This window comes from Lissotriton vulgaris, chromosome 5, assembly GCF_964263255.1.
Source record: "Lissotriton vulgaris chromosome 5, aLisVul1.2, whole genome shotgun sequence".
In the NCBI taxonomy this organism is placed as follows: Eukaryota; Metazoa; Chordata; class Amphibia; order Caudata; family Salamandridae; genus Lissotriton; species Lissotriton vulgaris.
The window spans coordinates 511,783,511-511,800,937 of NC_141693.1; the positions used below are offsets into that span (position 1 = coordinate 511,783,511).

The 17,427-nt window shown below is 42.8% G+C and overlaps 1 protein-coding gene across 1 annotated transcript; it reads left to right on the forward strand.

Annotated features, from left to right (window-relative positions):
* Positions 1-2,848: 2,848 nt before the first annotated feature.
* LOC147711155 (uncharacterized) lies at positions 2,849-16,558 on the forward strand. The gene is made up of 4 exons (XM_086919425.1): positions 2,849-2,935; positions 14,688-14,753; positions 15,477-15,723; positions 16,258-16,558. The coding sequence occupies exons 1-4, from the start codon at positions 2,849-2,851 to the stop codon at positions 16,392-16,394; spliced, it is 537 nt and encodes a 178-aa protein (XP_086775551.1). The 3' UTR covers positions 16,395-16,558.
* Positions 16,559-17,427: the final 869 nt, after the last annotated feature.

The following is a 17,427-nucleotide window of genomic DNA, read 5'->3' on the forward strand; positions in this document are numbered from 1 at the left end:
AAAATGAAGATAATTGTCTTGGGGCCCTATTTATGAGCTGGTATGCGTTGCTTCTTGGACCAAGCAATGTGGTGCAAGAGCAATGCAAACCTTAAGCCAGATTTATGATGCCACACAAGGCCAATTTGCATGGCCCTTACTGGCTCCATAAAACGGGAATAAGGTAGCACAACGTAAATCGCTGCCTTGCCGTACTCTCCCCGGGGAAGGCATTCCATGGACAACTCCCATGATCTTTGACACATTCCCAGATTTACCAGAACTGGTAAACGTAGAAATACACCAAAAATATATGCCGTCCCAGGAGAAGTGAAACAAGGAGAAATATATTTATTTCTCCTTGTTACTTCCTCTTTCTAAGTGTGCTGCATTCTGCGACACACTTAGATGGAGGAATATGCCTCTTAGGCTTGTTTTTGTACTGGAAGGTATCCCTTCCTGCTCAAAAACAATCCTGTGTGCAACGCAGTAACCCTTGCACCATGATGCAAGGTTGCCCGAGTTGGTGCTAGCCTGCCAAAATGGCACCAACGTAGAGGAAAAGGCAGGAATGCACCATATTGCTGTAAATACTGCACATTCCTGACCTTTCCCTGTCAAACAGCGCAGCAAGGTGATTTGCTGTTCTGGACTGTTTTTTTTTTTAATGGAAACACCCCTAGATTTCTTACAACAATTTTTACTCCATTCCAGAAGCAAAGGCTTGAGATCTTTAAGGATCGGTCTCCATTTTGCATTTTATTGTTACCAGTGACGGCTCCTGTGGTAAGGCCGAGGAGTGTCACCCCACTGCTTTTTTGCAGTGAAAGCCAGAGAAAATAAAATTATAATAACTTGCCTTATTATCATTTTATTTTCTCTTACGCATGCGGGGGCAGGGTAGGAGTGGTAGCACCCTCCTAAAGTGTGCAAAGACTGCTTGGATGGCCCTCTCGAACCGCCCAAAACTGTTTTGAGCACTTCGCATGTTCTGCATGCAGGCTGCATTATAGCCTACTTGGAGAACATGCCATGGCCTCAAGTCAGTGTCTGAGTGCCGCAAAACGACACTCGGACCAATCACAATGCTGCTAAGACAGCATTGTGATTGGCTGTCTGGAAGCCTGGTTGTGCTCCTTGTGGCCGAGCGAAGGACTAAGGAGGAAAGACAAGCGAGGAAGCAGTAAAAAGGTAGGTGGTTATTATGTGCTGGATGAGGTGTGGTGACCTAGATTCCTAGTAGGCTGGTAAGGAGAGGACAGCATATGAAGGATTTTAGGTCCGGTTTTCTGTAAAGCCTGATGCATTATTCACAGAACCGTGAGTTTGTTTCTATCTTGTGCAGTGAGTCAATGTAGAGTCTTGAGTGAGGATGAGATGGGTTGAGACTTCCAGGGTTTAAGACAAATCCTAGCCACTTGCTTTTGTATCCACTGCATTTTCTGAACTTGGCTTTCCTTTATACCTGTGTAGACTCTGTTGCAGTATTTCAGTCTTGAAAGCATTTTTTCTCTTGGTGTTGGAGTCAGTCAGAATAATGCAGGCAGAGGTTGATGTGACTTGGATGCATCTTTGAAGGTAAAGGTCTCCTTTTGATCCCCAAGGATGCAAAGGAAATTTTCCCTCATCCAGGAGACAACGTTCCATAGAAATAGGGACGTTAGTTGGTTGGATAATATTCTCCATAGTTGATGGAAAATGTGTCAATCAGTGATTTAGGCCAGAGGATGATTGTACATGTTGAATAGTGGAGTTAACAACGATCAACCTGGTGGGAAGATCATGGAAGTAAAAATACATGTAAGATAAGATGCAGTAAAAGGAATGTGACATCGAACAGCAATCATATAATAGGAAAGTAAAATACAAAAACAAACATTACCATTCGTATTGCTCTTATGTGTGCAAAAACATATATCATGGAAAGAGTTCAAAGAATAACACCCTGGTATAAGAGCAAAAACGGCTGGGAAAGAGAGGGGGCAAATAGAAAGGGTAGGCAGTGAAAATAGAAAGAAAGTTAGAATAGAGAAGGTCACAATCTCCCCCAAAACGTATCGAGGACAAACTGTCCTGGAGCAATAGCTCTCAACCGTGCATTTACCTATGAGCATAGCAGTCCAAGCATCGCACATATCAAGCTGGAAAGGGTAAAAACATTCTAATACCTGGGAATCGTATTAAATGATAAATTTACCTGGAGCTCTCAGCTGGAGAAAGCTGCACTGAAATTGACCCAGCATTCGGGAGGCATAATGAAGCTCTTGGCAAACAATAAATCCTCAATCAGGCCGATCGGCCCCCCCATTACAGATTTACAAATCCCAGGCCAAGGGGGCTGTCATCTATGGATCTGAACTCTGGGGCCATGAAAATACATCAAAGCTGCTGAAGGTGGAAAACAAATTCATTCGTAACCTTGTTGGGCTACCACCGAGCACCCCCCTTGTCCCCCTCAGGATGGACCTAGGCCTATGCCCGCTTGATGAGGAACTGGCTCTACGCCCACTGGCCTTCTGGCGTAGAATATGGACAACTCCAGAATTGGCCAGTTACAGGGAAGGTCTCCGGGGGGTTCTCGCCACTCCAGGTGCCGGAAAAATTAAATGGCTCAATTCTGTTAAATTAGAACTGGAGGCCTTAGGTCTCTCAACTATGTAGTCTGACCCCCAGAACATGTGCCATATCCTCTCTAAAAAGGATCTAGCCAGGTCATACCGAGAAAGCAAACTTTCCCCGATACTCAACCACCAACACCTCGGGTCCTTGACAGCTTCCTTTTTGTCCCACAAGGTGAATTACAATATGGAACCTACTCTAGATAAAATGTATCCCTCCCTACTGAGAAAATTATATCTCCAGTGGAGACATGGATCTCTCCCCATCAGAACTCTCACAACCAAATGGAGCCATGATCCAAGTAGCACCTGTCCAGCATGTAGAAATTCGGAAGAAAGTGAGCTCCACATCCTTTTTTTCTGTCCAGTTTATCATGGGATCCGTAGGCACTGGATTCTCCCCCTATGCAGGAATCTGGGATTCAAGAAGTGTCTGTCCGCATTTAGAGTCTTAAAAACTGATTTGTCAGACCATATTGTGTGTGCTATGGCCAAGTACTTGGGTGCCCTCTGGTCCATCAGAAGGAAATGCCTCAAAACATAGACTTGAGTACGGATCTGTTTTTAGTATATAAGGATTTTTTTCTAGCAATGTTTTTATGAATTTTACAATTCACTGTATAAATCATTAAAATGAATTGTTTTATATAATTGTCTTTTATGGTAAACTTTTACCGAAATAAAGATTTTCTGAACTGAACTATGAGCATATTGTGTGCCCAACAGAAAGTGCTTTATCCGCAGCAGGGACATATATTCCAGACAAGAAGTGAACATCTAACCCACTTTTTCTTATTGGAAAGAATGGTAAAAAAAATAGTATGGCAGGTGTGCAAATTATTTGCATGTCCCCTTCTTCAAAGGAATAACACATATCATCCAACAACCTACAACATTCACTGCACAAGTTGATTAAAGTGCAGAACAGATACTACAAAAGGAGGACCTTGAATTCTCATGTGTGCGTGCTTCCCCTATTAAAATCCAAGTTCTGTTATTCACAGCCACTCAGAATGCTCGGTTTTCAAAATGTCTGTTCAGAAAGCGTCCATGTACCTGCATCAAAATGTCACCTATTTACCCAATGTTCCGTCTCGACAATCTCAGCTGATACTTATTTGCAAATCGACAAATTCTTCAGATCTGTGAATTTCTGCAAAAGAACATTGTAAAATAACTTAAACTACATTCTTCTTTGAATCATACAAGCACAATTTGAGGGCTCTTTAATGTTCTACAAAATGAAAATATCATGAATGCCTTGTAAAAATGACACGTTTGAATTTAAATCTCCTAACTGCTTCGGTGTAATCTTTGAGCCTTTCTAGTGATTGCCTGTGATGCTGCGCTGTCAGGCCACATAAACACACTTTCTTTGTCAACTCATGATTAGTTTGTCTGCCCTTGTGTTCTTGTCTGCAGTGTGAGGCTTTCATGAATGTAAATATTCTAAAATTACTAGTGCATCTTTCAGAAGGAAAAAAGTCTGCCCAGACATCTAGCTGCGATTCATCCTATTTTTTTCAAGCCACATAAAAAAAACTGTGGGCTTTACTTAACGCCCTCCTTGCGACACCATGGATGCGCCGTATTAACAGTACGGTACATCATGTCACAAGGAGTTGCATATATGTTAGCATTACTGATGTATCGGTAGGCGCAAAAGTGACGCATTGCTGGGGTGTGTCTGAAAACAGACTCAACTCCAGCAAAGTGTCCTTTCACATGTGAAAGGGCCTGTGTTAACCTTACGCCTGCCATGAGGCAGGCATAAGGTTTTGATGCAATGGTGTCCCATAAGTGGCACACTGAAATCTTATAGATTTCAATGTGCCACGTCTATGAGGCTTTGATGCAGGGGAATGCCCACTCTGCATACATTATACCTAAAGTAGGTATAATGTAGCGCAGGGGTTTAAAAAGAGATGCATCTGCCTAGATGCATCATTTCATAAATATAGAGCAATGTGGTGCATTATTTACACAGTCGTAGTGTGACAAAAAGTGACGCAACAGTGCCGTAAATGTGTCGCAGAGCTTCATAAATAGTGCCCTGTATATCTTTTGGCAGTAGATATGGCACCCGCAGCTGAAGTAGGCTGCATGCCTCGGGATTTCAATTAATGCAGATGATGGTGTCCATCACCCTCAAAATGTATAGGTTGCAATAATCCCTTTGGAAGCCATCTCTCGATCACTATAGGCAAGTGAAATGGTCCAGGTAGAGTTTATGGATTTCACTTAATTCATTACTCATGTCAATGGATTTATGACAGCATCGTCAAAAAATCTGAAACAGTCAAAGGCTCATGTGATCAGATCAATCTACTTCCTGTTGAGTGCACAGGTCATGTGGTGAAGGCTCTCTCGCACGTTTTCGCCTCCCACGTCATAGCAGAGGAATAGCATGCTCTCACAGCCAACGAGTACCACATTATACCTCTCAACAGCACACACCTTTCAAGGGAACTAAATACCCAAAAATCAACTGCCCACAAGATTGCACGTTGCACAGCATCAACAACACTATCACATCTGTTTCCTCAAACTCTCAACACATCTCAGTGACCTACCTTACCCACACCCGGGGCCTTATTTCTTAAAGTGCCCAAGATGCGCAACAGGCATTTGTACCCAATTTACACACTCATGGGGCACTCTGGTATTACAGAAGGAGCCAAATACACTTGTGCGGTCCCCTCTGTAATACCAATAGCGCGGGCGCACATAAAATGCCAGCACTATCTTCAAGGGGGTGTTCCCTCATTTGCATGGGGGTGTGCAGTCATTGACTGCAACTGCCTGCAATGGGATCTCTAATCGCCTTTCAACATGCAGACAGGTTTCTGGCTGCACTGTAAAACACAGAGCAACTGTAAAGCAGCCGCTCAGTATTTCATGTGAATGTGCTGCTCCCAGGCCACAGCGTGTTCACGGCTGGCCTGGGGGCAGCGCATTCGTGGTAATAGAGTACATTTTAATGGTATGTACTGGGCACACCATTTCAAAGCTGCACCCGGGGCAACAATGAAAATGTGCCTGTACTATAATACAGCCCCTGCCTGATGTCACCTTTCCAGCTACATTCCCAGGTCAAACAAGATTACTTAGAAGCCATCCCAGAGTTATTAGATGATCATCCAACTACTGTAGAAGTCATTTTCACAGCATCGGACATCATCAAGCACTTGAAGTCATCAGCAGACTTAAGAAACTTGAGCTTGATGACTTGCGAATGACTTGAAAATGGGCATCTGATGACTTAACAAGGTGTGACTATTCCTGATGACTAGAGGAGGATTTACGAATGATAATGTGATGACTTCACAAGGTGTGACTATTCTTGATGCCTTCAGAAGATTTAAGAATGTGTATTTGATGACTTCACAAGGTGTGACTATTCCTGATGACTTCAGGAGGATTTAAGAATAAGTAAGTGATTACTTCATAAGATCCAATTGTGCTTGATGATTTGAAAATAAACATCCAAATCTCCACCAGCATCATTTCTTTTTAACATTATGAAATTGCTCCTGATGTTTTGAGAATTATTATACTTCAAGTGTAGATGGGTAATTGGAGAAAAATGTAACACACAAACGCCAAAAGTGACTACAGTGATCAAATATAAGATGGGCCACTGCGAGGAAATATGCAGCTGCACAAGCAAAGTTCTCAACTGACCCTATCCCACGAGGTTAAATTTCAGCCAGTCTTTGATTTATCACCCAAAACATTGAGCAGGAAAATTATAAAATTGCAACTACAAGTTCCAGAATGCCTAGTGGTACTTAAAGGTGGATCTTATGTAATAAGTCAGGATGGCAACAACGTACCAGGTTTGGGTCTCAGCATGTCCATGTAATCTTTGTAGCAAGCATCATAGCTGCCTGTTTCCAAGGTCCCTGCTACACTAGTTACTCCAGTCTCATGTTATTCTTAGAATTCTGGGACTTGAGTCCTGGTTTTATACTGGGTTAAATAAGACTACAAATTCCAGATTTATATGAAAAAAAGGGACTGTCCTAACCAGTCATGCATCGACATGGCAAACTTGTCAACTATGACGTATATACATACATTTTTGCAGAAGTGCCTTTCAGGTTGAGCCTGGGCAGCGCATGTGCTGCTCTGCGAGGCATGCTGTATTAAGGTTAGGCATAGAAGCTCCGCCCATTTCACGCCCATCTCTTCAATTGGCTCATGTTACTATCTTTGCTAAATTGTTGCTTTTAATTTGTAAATAGGCTTACTAGTCCCTCCTTGGTACAGCCTTGTCTGCATGTGTAACCTCCCATAATGACTGGAGTTTTTACCTGAGTCGTTACACAGTCTGTTTGATAAGTCGGTAAGCACTATTTTCTTTAATGATTTTCTCCTCTTTCACCCACTCCATCGCAGCACGCCGCTCGCATTCATAATGAATTTATTTAAATTACAGTGCGGTCCGCTTTAACTATAGCAGCTGCACTTATTTAATTAATTAATTTACAGTTCGGCCCGCTTTCACTTTAGCTGCCACGCTTAATTACCAGCGTGGGCCGCTTTCACTTTAGTGGCCGCGCTACAAAACTACACATTATTTTTCACACTGTATAGTTGAGCACAATTGTCAGTTTTCAAAAATGAGCTGCACTGAAGCATATTTTGTACAGTCTGCACACAGAGATGCAGCAATGCAGTTAGCCCGTTTTCAAAATCCTAGAATAATGCACATATTCACGCAGTCTCCAGTGCTGCACTTTTGCACGTTTTACCCAGTTTGATAGTGATACAAGAATGCGCCTAGTTTTTAGGCTCCTGAAGTAAGGCGCATTTCACATTTTCATAACAACTGCAGTAATGCGCGTTTGCCTAATCTCCACAGTGCTGCAGTTTGCTCATGTGTGATTAGTCACCCTAGCCGCACATTAATGCACATGTGTCCAAGTTCTGTAATGCTTCAGATGCTTTGCAACTGCATAAAAATGCAATAAAGCTCACATTAGGACCTTTTTCACAATATTTCGGCAATTTATATTATCCAATTATGACAACGCCAGTGCTGGACTAACTGAAATATGTGTCCCTTTGCGTCAATGCCACCGTAAGTTTCTTGATCAACACAATTATACAGTAGCGAACTTATGTGTCCTACTTATGCAGTGCTGTAGTAACGCCCATTTGTGCTTGTTTTTCACAATGCACAGTGATGCACATATGTACCACCACGAATACATCATGCTTTCATTAATACACACTGACAAACACTAACTAGCTCGCATACAGACACAGACTGAAGTACATGCAGGCAAACAGACATACAGCGGTGCACACAAAAGCTCAACACATAGTTTTCCAAATGCGCATGCCCAGCCAGGCACAGACTGCTCAATGTACAGCAACCGATAAAGATGCACAGAAACACACCACACTCACAAACCATGCGCACACAGGAGAAAGCTTTTCTTTAGACCCTGCTGCCGGATCAGCCGAACACAGAGGCTGTCTAGTCTTGATTTTATCCTCTGCCTCTTCCCCCACCCTACATTTCCTGCCTCTTTAGCTCCCTCTTGCAGACGCTTTATCGTTTCTGCTTGCTCCCTGTGTCACAATGCTCCTATCTTACTCTCTCATTTTTCACACTTTCTGGTGTTCTCTCTCTTGCTCAGAGTCTAATGATAAAATAGGTCTTGGTTTCAGTCCCCAAAATTAAGTGTCAGTACCCACCAACTGCAATAACCCGTACAAATGAAGCCCTGCACCCCTCGACAACACCCCCTACATAGGCCAAAATGCAGCTAACACATGTGAATCACCCACGCGAGAAGTAAACCCAATGCAAATTGGAGCATTTTGAAACTCCACCTGGGATAAGGAAGTGCTTCTTAAAAGCTTCAACACGATACATAAAGATCCATGTTATGTTAATGGAGCTTTATAAAGCACGCTACCACCAAAAATGTCTTGTGAGAATTTTGCAGCACTGAGTTAAATCTGTTTTATTTCCTGTCTGCAAAATATTTTTTTTAAACTCACGGCTCCTGGGGCCTCTCTGCATTATTGTTTCCTATAACGAGTTGGTGTACGAAGCTTTCCTCAGTGTGTCTTGTCTGGTGGCAGTAAGAGAAGAACCGCTGTTGATGTTCACTTTTTCAGTGATGCTAAAGAAGAGTTCTCAGAGAGCCCAGCTGAGCAGTATTGATAGAAAGTGTGAAATCTGTGCACATTCCACCCTGCCTCCAATCCTCATTAAGAAGTGTGCAGAAATGTGCACGTATTCATTAGTGCCCAGAAGTCTTTAATGGCCCACTTCGCAGTAACCCGGTTTCATGATGCTTTGCTCGAGCGGTGCTCAGCTGGTCGCTTTCACTGCTGGTGATATGAGAAGAGGTGTGCACAGTCCACAAGCCCAACACTTAGTAGTAATGTGTTTTCATGTATTCTTTATATTGGCTTCATGTTGTCATCTAAACTGTGACTGCCAACGAAAGTAATGTTCAAAAATGTAAATTATTATGCAGGTACGTAAGTGGTTTTTATTAATCTTCGGCAGAATAAAAAGTCTGAGTTTACTTTGTTGGGATCTCCACAGCTAAAGCTAAGCCCTCTGAGCTAGCTTACCGATATCATGCCTGTCCGTGCTACTTCCTCTTCGTGGAGGTTATAAAATGTGTGCAGCGAGGTGACGTCATTCATCTCCCCCTCCTCCATATGTAATATTCTGCCTGTCCCCCACCGCCTCAGTATGACAATGATCCCATCCCTCCAAATAGTGACGTCACGAGTTTTAAGAACTAGAACTCCACAAGTGACCTCGGGTGCAAGAGGACATGCCAGTAACGCCTGTTACCGACGCTGGTCCCCAGATCAGAAGGAGCGTACAGCAAGATACGGAGGAGAACCGAAGATGTCCGTGTGCGGTGGTGTTTCGGGGAAACCTTAGTTGGTGGAGTGTGCCCATCTTTGGCATAACCTCTGTATACCTTGCATTCAGTTTTTACACAATTAGAAATGGCTTAATTGTTTAATTTTCCAAATGTTCACTCTCTGCTTCCCACTCACCTTGATGCAGGAACCTAACTCACAGGTGGACTTGCACAAGCCTACGCACACCCGGTAGCGCCGGAAGTGACGTCATTGGAAGCACCAAGGAAAACCGTGAGGGAGCAATGGCGTTTTTAAGGGGTAATGTGGTGCGGCTTGGCTCTTTAATTTACCCGACTTTGCGCGCATACAACTGGAAGCAGGGAAATGACTGATTGTGACATATCGGGTAAGGAAACCGCAGGACCGGTTTAGAGCGAATTGGAACCTGGATTATTTATATGGTTACTCGCCCGTATTTTTTCCTCATATGTGTGCTCACAAGTAGCCTAAACAATCAAGGTTTAGTGACTAAAAAAATCATGTTAACAAATGTTGAAAAGTGTGGGAAGGATTCAAAACGTTCTTTTGAACAGGTCTCTGCTCCGACGGGCCCACCGACATTAGTGACCCTGCAGATGCTAGCTAGCTCCTGGAAGGGGGTATTGCTGCTGCAGCACACCTGACGACCCACTGCTGGAGCGCCGCAGCGCTCAAAGGTGCTCAAGAATCGACAAATCATAGATTTATTTAAAGAGACTGAAAATCATCTGGGATCCCCCCCCCTTTCCAGGTTCTCCATGATCTCTTTTCTGGCTATTTAGGGTTCAACGTGGTAATGTTGTATCAGTAGATTATACAAGTGTATACTCCCCTGTATTGTCTCTGGTTTCAGAATGTTTTCATTTTCTAGTGATGGCCTCCCCGACTGCACCAGATGGACACTGTCTGTGAAAGACGGCCGATCATTACGTAATTTCTCCTAACAGTTATCATTGCACGCCCACAGCACCGTACCCAGTACCTAAAATTCACAGGAACAATATTACACCAGGCAGTTATTTTCCATATTGCACAATAATGTTATCAATTCATTGACTTGCATATTTTAAAAAAAGGGACGCTTAAGATGTTACATTCAGTATAAAATACACAAGGAAAGGTGAGCGAATCTTTTTAATTGGAAATGTAGCCACGTGGGCCAGCTGTCTGCTACTTTGTGGTGTAAACTGCCTGTGGGAGGTATGGTAGGGTCAAAATACACGGTATACATTAGTACACACAAAAGAAGGGGAATGGATGGGTGAATGAATGTATGTTTGGCTGGAGGAACTTGATGGTATGGAAGGATGGGTGGGTGCGTAGGTTGGTGACTGATTGAACGCGTGGATGTATGATTAAGTATATTGAAATTGATGGGAGACAGAATGGATGCCTGGGTGGATGAATTCATGTTTGTCGTATGGATAAACAGGCAAATGTATGGATGGATGGGCGGACCGATGAACGGATGATTGGGTGGATGTATGTATGTATGGATGAATGAATGCATGCCAGCAGGAAGGATAGATGTCTATCTCTGTATTTAGCGGTTTCCTTTTCACTTGTTCTGTTCGGTGGTTCCCAGCTTCAGGGCAATTTAATCCTGTCTTCATTGTGATACACAATGCACATCTTGGCCAGCATCCTAATTTTTCGCGAAACTTTTAAAGATGGTTTCCCAGTACTTTCAAACAAGAAAGGCAAGTTAGATAAAGGGCGTCAGTCTCTGTAACATAATTTTGTATGGCATTGTAGATTCACTAGCTATAAATACGTGTTGGAGAGGGACTCATACCCCCGCCCAGCCCCCCGCCTCCACCCCCTAAGTTTCAGGCTGCACAGAGACAGAGCGCAGGTCGAGGAAAGAGCGCAGCACCTCTCATGCTAATGGCTTTTAATAATAAAACAAGATAAACGCTAGTAGAACTGAAAATTAAAAACCTTTTTTTTAAAGGTAAACACTATGTACAAGAGTAGTTCGAGGCTAAAAATTAAGTTGATATGCTGAGCTTAATTTGTCAGAGTTTTGCATTGGAGCAAACATAATTTAGTGCCGATAAATGGTGGCCTCAACACTGGTATGTACCCAGAAAATTAGGACATGGATTAGGAGCCAAAAAATCAATGTCTGACTAAATTTTGAAACCATTACTAACAATAGGGCTCTACTTGTGAGACCTATTGCATTGCAAATGCTTGTTTATTTTAATTCCTGTGTTTGCTGAGGGAATACAATATAGGTTTTCGATTTTGTACACTGAATTATGGAGGTTTTTAAGCCATGCTTAGACACTGCTTTATTTACACCCAAATACCCCTACAGTGTAATGAAGCCTGTAGTCGCCTTTCGGGAGTTTCCTTAGCTCTGGCTCTTAAATAAAAAGGCGATTGATGAAAGTAAGTAACACAGACCTCTCTACGTCATACCTCAGGATGAAAGGAGAGGCTAGTGATGGAGAAAGTAAATGACCAGCCACTTACAAAGGCATGAGAGGGGCTAGGCGAATGCTGATAGTGGGGTGAGGACACAAAGGAAGGTGGGCCCCCCAGGGAGAGGCAGATGGAGATAGGAGTAGACGCAGAGATAGCAGGGGAGCCTAGGAGAGACTAAAGGAGACTAACAGAAACATAGGGAGAGTAAGACTGAGGTGACACTGTATTGCAAGACAGTAAGAGAGCAAAGTAGCCACAAGAGCATAGAGAAGGCATATGTGGGAGAGGGTAGCTAGAGTTGACAGCGAGTCAGGGTGCCTCCATCAATGTTGCATGAACGTTGGTTTGTACTGGTTTTACTTCAATTGAAGGGGATATTCACTTCGTATGGCCAGGTTCCCAGCGGATGTGTACATTCCAGCAATTTCCATATTCGCCAGCTGCTACTGAGGAGCTGCTACTGCAGTAGGCTGTTGTGTAGCTAAGGCAATACATAGGAGTGTAGGTCCACTCTACCATTCACCCTACGGAGGTATTTAAAATGAGTACCATTGAATTGGGTAACAATAAACATCTGTTATTCAGCACTAAGATACCCTTGGGTCAACGTGCACTTCTCAAATACATGTTATGTTGATGTTCACATGTGGTCGGCATATAGTGGTTTGTGTGTGGTACCACTAGGCTCAACATATCCATGCATTACTGTGGCATTTGCCATACTGTCTACAGTCTGATATGCTTCTTGTGAAATTGCAGAATGCTGTTACAAGGAAGCCAGTTGATTGACAGAGAGAGACAGAAATGTAATAAATACAAAAGGTCATGGTTAACACCAGGCCTAATTAGCAGCCCAATTAATAAAGAAAGTGTCAAAAGGGCACCCATGATATATGCAGTACAGATATACGGCTTTCGTGAATTCACAAACATTTACAGAAGTAGCCCAAGAAAAATAGTACTCCTAGAAAATATCTGTAAACTGCATTTTAGCATAAACATGCATGTGTAGATTTGTTCATGCGAAAATCTTAGTTTTGCAAGTTCACTTTCCCTCCAACCACCCTCTGGATAGAGGAAATAGTTTTTCCTCTCCTCTCCAATGATGTCTCTTTGCAGGGCATTCCTGCTGTACAATTGTGAATGGCATCGCAATTGTGCAGCAGGAATGACCCCACTAGGCACCAGGGATTATTTTTATGTTGAAATGGAAGTGACTCCTTGGGCAAGGGTCGCTTTCAATGGTGGGAGTTTATTTGTACCTATCTTCTTCCCCCTCCCCTAGAGCCAGGGGATTGTTTTTATTGGGCATGGGGGCAATCCCTTAGGCAAGGATTGCCTCCTACTTTTTCTTGGTACTAGTGGCTGCTTTCTCCTCCTCCTCCCGGGGACAGATCAGCCCGTTTTTGTGGCCTTCTGTCCTGGGGGGAGGGAGGGGGGGGCTTCACTAGAGCCAGGAATTCGCTTTTTTATAGTGTATTTACTCTAAATGAGTTTCATTTCCCTGCATGAATTTGTTTTTTTAATGGTGCATTAATAGCAGTATGTGCAGCTTTTGTTTTATTGAGTGTGAAAACCTTTTTTTGCATTTGTGCTCAATGTGTATTTTGTTGTCTTGTGAGTAATTGGTGTTGTTTTTTCTTTCTAGTCGGTTATTGTTGATTTTTGCTGTGTCTCTGCAGATTAGGTGCTGGTGAGTCTATCTATCTCTGGTAAGTGAGTCGTATGGTTGAGGAGTATATAGATCTTTGTGATAAAGCCACACTTTGTTACTTGTTTTGCACATTGTTGGTTGTCTCCTTTCTTAGGGGGTCATTAGGATCGTGGATGGACTTGAGTCCGTCCACGACCCCTGAGTAGGAGGGAACGTCCGCATGGGCTGCGGCGTTCCCTCTGTGCAGATTAGGATGTGACCGCCAGGGTGGCGGTCACATCCTCTATTTTTAACATTGCGGCGGGTGCGGCTTCAAGCTGCACCCGCAGCAATGTTAAAAATGCACGCATTGCATTTGAATGTAGAAAGTGGCAGGCACCACGCGGTGCCTGCCGCTTTCTGCATACAAATACAGTGGTACCCCCATGTGCACCCCCACCCCCCCTTCACCTAAGGGGCCCGCAACGGGCCCCCGCAGTGAAGTTACACATGCTTTTCCACGGCGGAAAAGCCGCTGCGGAAAAGCATGTTTCTGTGCACATTCTAATGTGGCTGACGGTGTCTGAGAGACACCGTCACCATATTAGTGCTTTTCCGCCGTGGTTGTAAGCCAACCGCGGCGGAAAAGCTGCGGGCGGAAACCAGGACCCACCAGCCACCGTAATGTGGCGGTGGGTCCGCAGAGGATTTTCCGCATCCTCCAGGCCGGCGGTGGCTTCCGCTGGCCCGGAGGATGCGGAAAATCTTCCATCCTAATAAGCCCCTTAGTCTGGATTATGGCTAGCCACAGGATTACTGCTCAGCAGGTTGTTGGTAACTTTGTGGGTCTTCCTCTGACCATGTATCAGAGACTGATTCCCCATCACCCTGATTGTGACCGTCTTTTTAGGATTTGGCCTGTCATCCGACAACCGAGCAAATCTTAGATTGTTAGCCATGTACAAATGCCAAATTAACATCCAAAAACCATGACTTGTGATATATATATATATTTTTAGTATGTAACCTAACATAATGCCAAATAGGTAATAGTTGTCTTATATTGCAGACTGGTGACGTCCTGCTTTTGGACAATCCCGGGGAAGTTCTTTGTAAATGGCTGGTCGAAAATATAGGTGAAGCTGGTCGGACAATCACCGAAGAGAGAGATTTTAAAGCTACGATTCTGTTCCAATCATCTGGTAAGCACAATAAGTAAACCTTTATAATAAGTTTGCAACTGCAGGATAATGGTACAAATTACCAACCTGTTTCAGTAAAAACCTAGATTTGTGATCAATTAATCCAATAATGGACAGTAAAAATGAACATGTATGTCCTCACATATGCCTTGGATTGCTCTCCAGAGACAAATGTAACACTTATGAAAAGGGCTGAAACGTTTAGCTTGTGGCACTACTATAAGGCAGCCATTTTTGGATGAACTATTTTATTTAGGCAACTTTTTTCAGGAGGTTCAAGTTCAGGCTTACAATGTGTACTGTCTATTAAGGACAACCTACTTACTTGGTTATGGATAGATTGTACATTTGTCCTTTATTATCAATACCTCTTTATTTATATATTATGGCTAGTGTGTGAAGATATATTGCAAGTGGTCAATCTGTTTTGAAGTTTATATGTTAATATATATTTTTTCTCTTAAGTTTTTTTAGTGAAGAAACAGTGTCTAATGGTTCAGGATATTTTTCAAGAGATAATTGCAAGCTATTCTGGCACTTTGAAATCTTTCTGCATGCAATGTTTTTAAATATGGCTGCTTTATACTGTTGGAGGGAACCTAGCAAATATTACATTGTTAGCCATGTATAGATGCCAACTCAAAAAACCACTCTTCCTATATATATTTTTTAATATGTAACCTAACATGATGGCAAATAGTTAATAGTTGTGTTATTTTGCAGACTGATACGCAGCCGTTGGTGAAGGACTCAAATGATCCTTCACGGTTCAAAGATGTTCTCGTTCCAAAGCGGAAATTGCACAAGCTCTTGGAGGAAGCCAAGGCAGCTCAGGATAGTGCAGGTTTTCTTCTCAATGGTATCAGCGAAATACTTTTTTCTCCAAAAGAACTTGCATCTGCAAAAGGTGTAACGAAGGCTCGTGCTGGAACAGCTGTCCTTGATGAGGAGAAGGTTGATGCATTATTTGGTAAGATATTACAAATGTTCAAAGTAACATTCATTCAATCTTGGATTGCGAAAATTCATTATTATACATGGTACCTGGTGTTAAAGGTTTGCATGTGTGGTCTGGTATCATATAATGGTAAGATGACTCAATCATTACTCAACAGATGTCTGCAAAAGAGCAAGAAGAGCAATGGGGGTCTTGTAATTTATTAACAATTTGTGCTGAGTTTGTGTTTCAAATCTGGCACAAAGCTGTGAGTTGTGATTTTATTTCTAAATCTGTGGTCCAGGTGAGGGGCTCAAACTGGATGAATGGGTGATGGCAAACTGAACTTATAAAATACTGTGCTTGCAGCTTTTATTTAGCCACATGTGCCTCTTTGACCAAGTGCCCTTAATGTTACACTTATGAACCCTTGTAACCCTAACAATATCTCATCTGGCACTCTATATGAAATAATGGAACAAACTTTTTAAAGGAAGCTCGGCCCTATTAAAATCTAAAAATAGTTGTGGTAACATGATACTGATGTATGTTATTTTATTTTTCCAGAGTTCATGAAGTCTGTCTGCAGTACCAACGGCTGGCCATCACTGGACTACAGAAGTATGAGAAGGAAGCTGGCGATAAAGATTTGCAATGCTAGCAGAGGATTAAAGAAAACTCCGAATCTAGAATCAAACGACTAAGTTGCTGGTTTCCGTTAAGCAATTTGTTCTGGTTGCAGTAGCCTGGCCTTTTTTCCCTCCTTTTTTCCTGGACTTTTTTCTGGATTTTTCCTCTTGTTCGGTATCCTGGCCCCCATGGGGCTAAATATGTGCTTGCGATAAATAAAATTACATGTTGACACATACCTTTTGAACATTTTTCATTTCACCACTGTTTGGTTTAGTCTTTTGCCACTGGTCACCATGTCAAACAGCTTCAAATAATGCTCTGTACCTCAAAATAAGGCAAGTCCCAGTGAGTCATGAGTATGGGAGTAGCAGCATGCATAAACAGTAGCGGCTCGTATAGGGCGTGCTGTGGGGAGGGGAAGTGTAGCAAACATGGACATACGCGGAACGGAGGAATGTAATTACTTTCCTTCGTTCTGTTGTATGTCCGTGTTTGCTACCCTGCCCCTCTCCGCCCGTGCCACCGCCCTGTTGCACGCCCTATGCAAGCCGCTACTGGTTGCTACGCTTATCTGAATGCAAAGTATAACATTCTTGCAGACCACTACTTTTGTATGAAGGTGCTTGTGGTATTTCTGCAGCAGAAACCTAGCTAAAATTGCATTTTTCAGATTTATTTTAAACAGGTATCTACCTCTCACTGTAGAATTAAAAAGTAATCTTTCCAAAGCAGGAGAAAATTAATCTGTGAATTAGGACCAGGTTTAGAGAAGTTTTGTGTTTGGTTTGCTTGTTTTATAATGCAGACCTGAATCAAAATCCTTTTCAGGATTTACAAATCGAAGCAAACAGGTATTTGGTACAACACTCATCAAAAATGGGAAAGTTTCCACAAACAGTACCCTTCAGTACAAAACCCAGGCTAGACTCTCAGACAACATTGCATTCTAGTGTAGTGGTGTTAAAGAGAGGGATAGACATGCCACTTCCCTGCTCTCTCCCTGTTATGCAACACAGCCAATTAGGGTGCTGCACTGCGTTCAGTGACAGTTTTATAAATCTGTGCCTTACTTTATAACTTGTGGCATTTCAAACCATTCTTGGT

Bases quoted from the DNA above. Each gene is read 5' to 3' on its own strand.
- LOC147711155 (XM_086919425.1), top strand. From the start codon at position 2,849: ATGGATCTCTCCCCATCAGAACTCTCACAACCAAATGGAGCCATGATC. The intron at 14,754-15,476 runs GTAAGCACAATA...GTTATTTTGCAG, and splicing joins GATTCTGTTCCAATCATCTG to ACTGATACGCAGCCGTTGGT. The intron at 15,724-16,257 runs GTAAGATATTAC...TTATTTTTCCAG, and splicing joins GAAGGTTGATGCATTATTTG to AGTTCATGAAGTCTGTCTGC.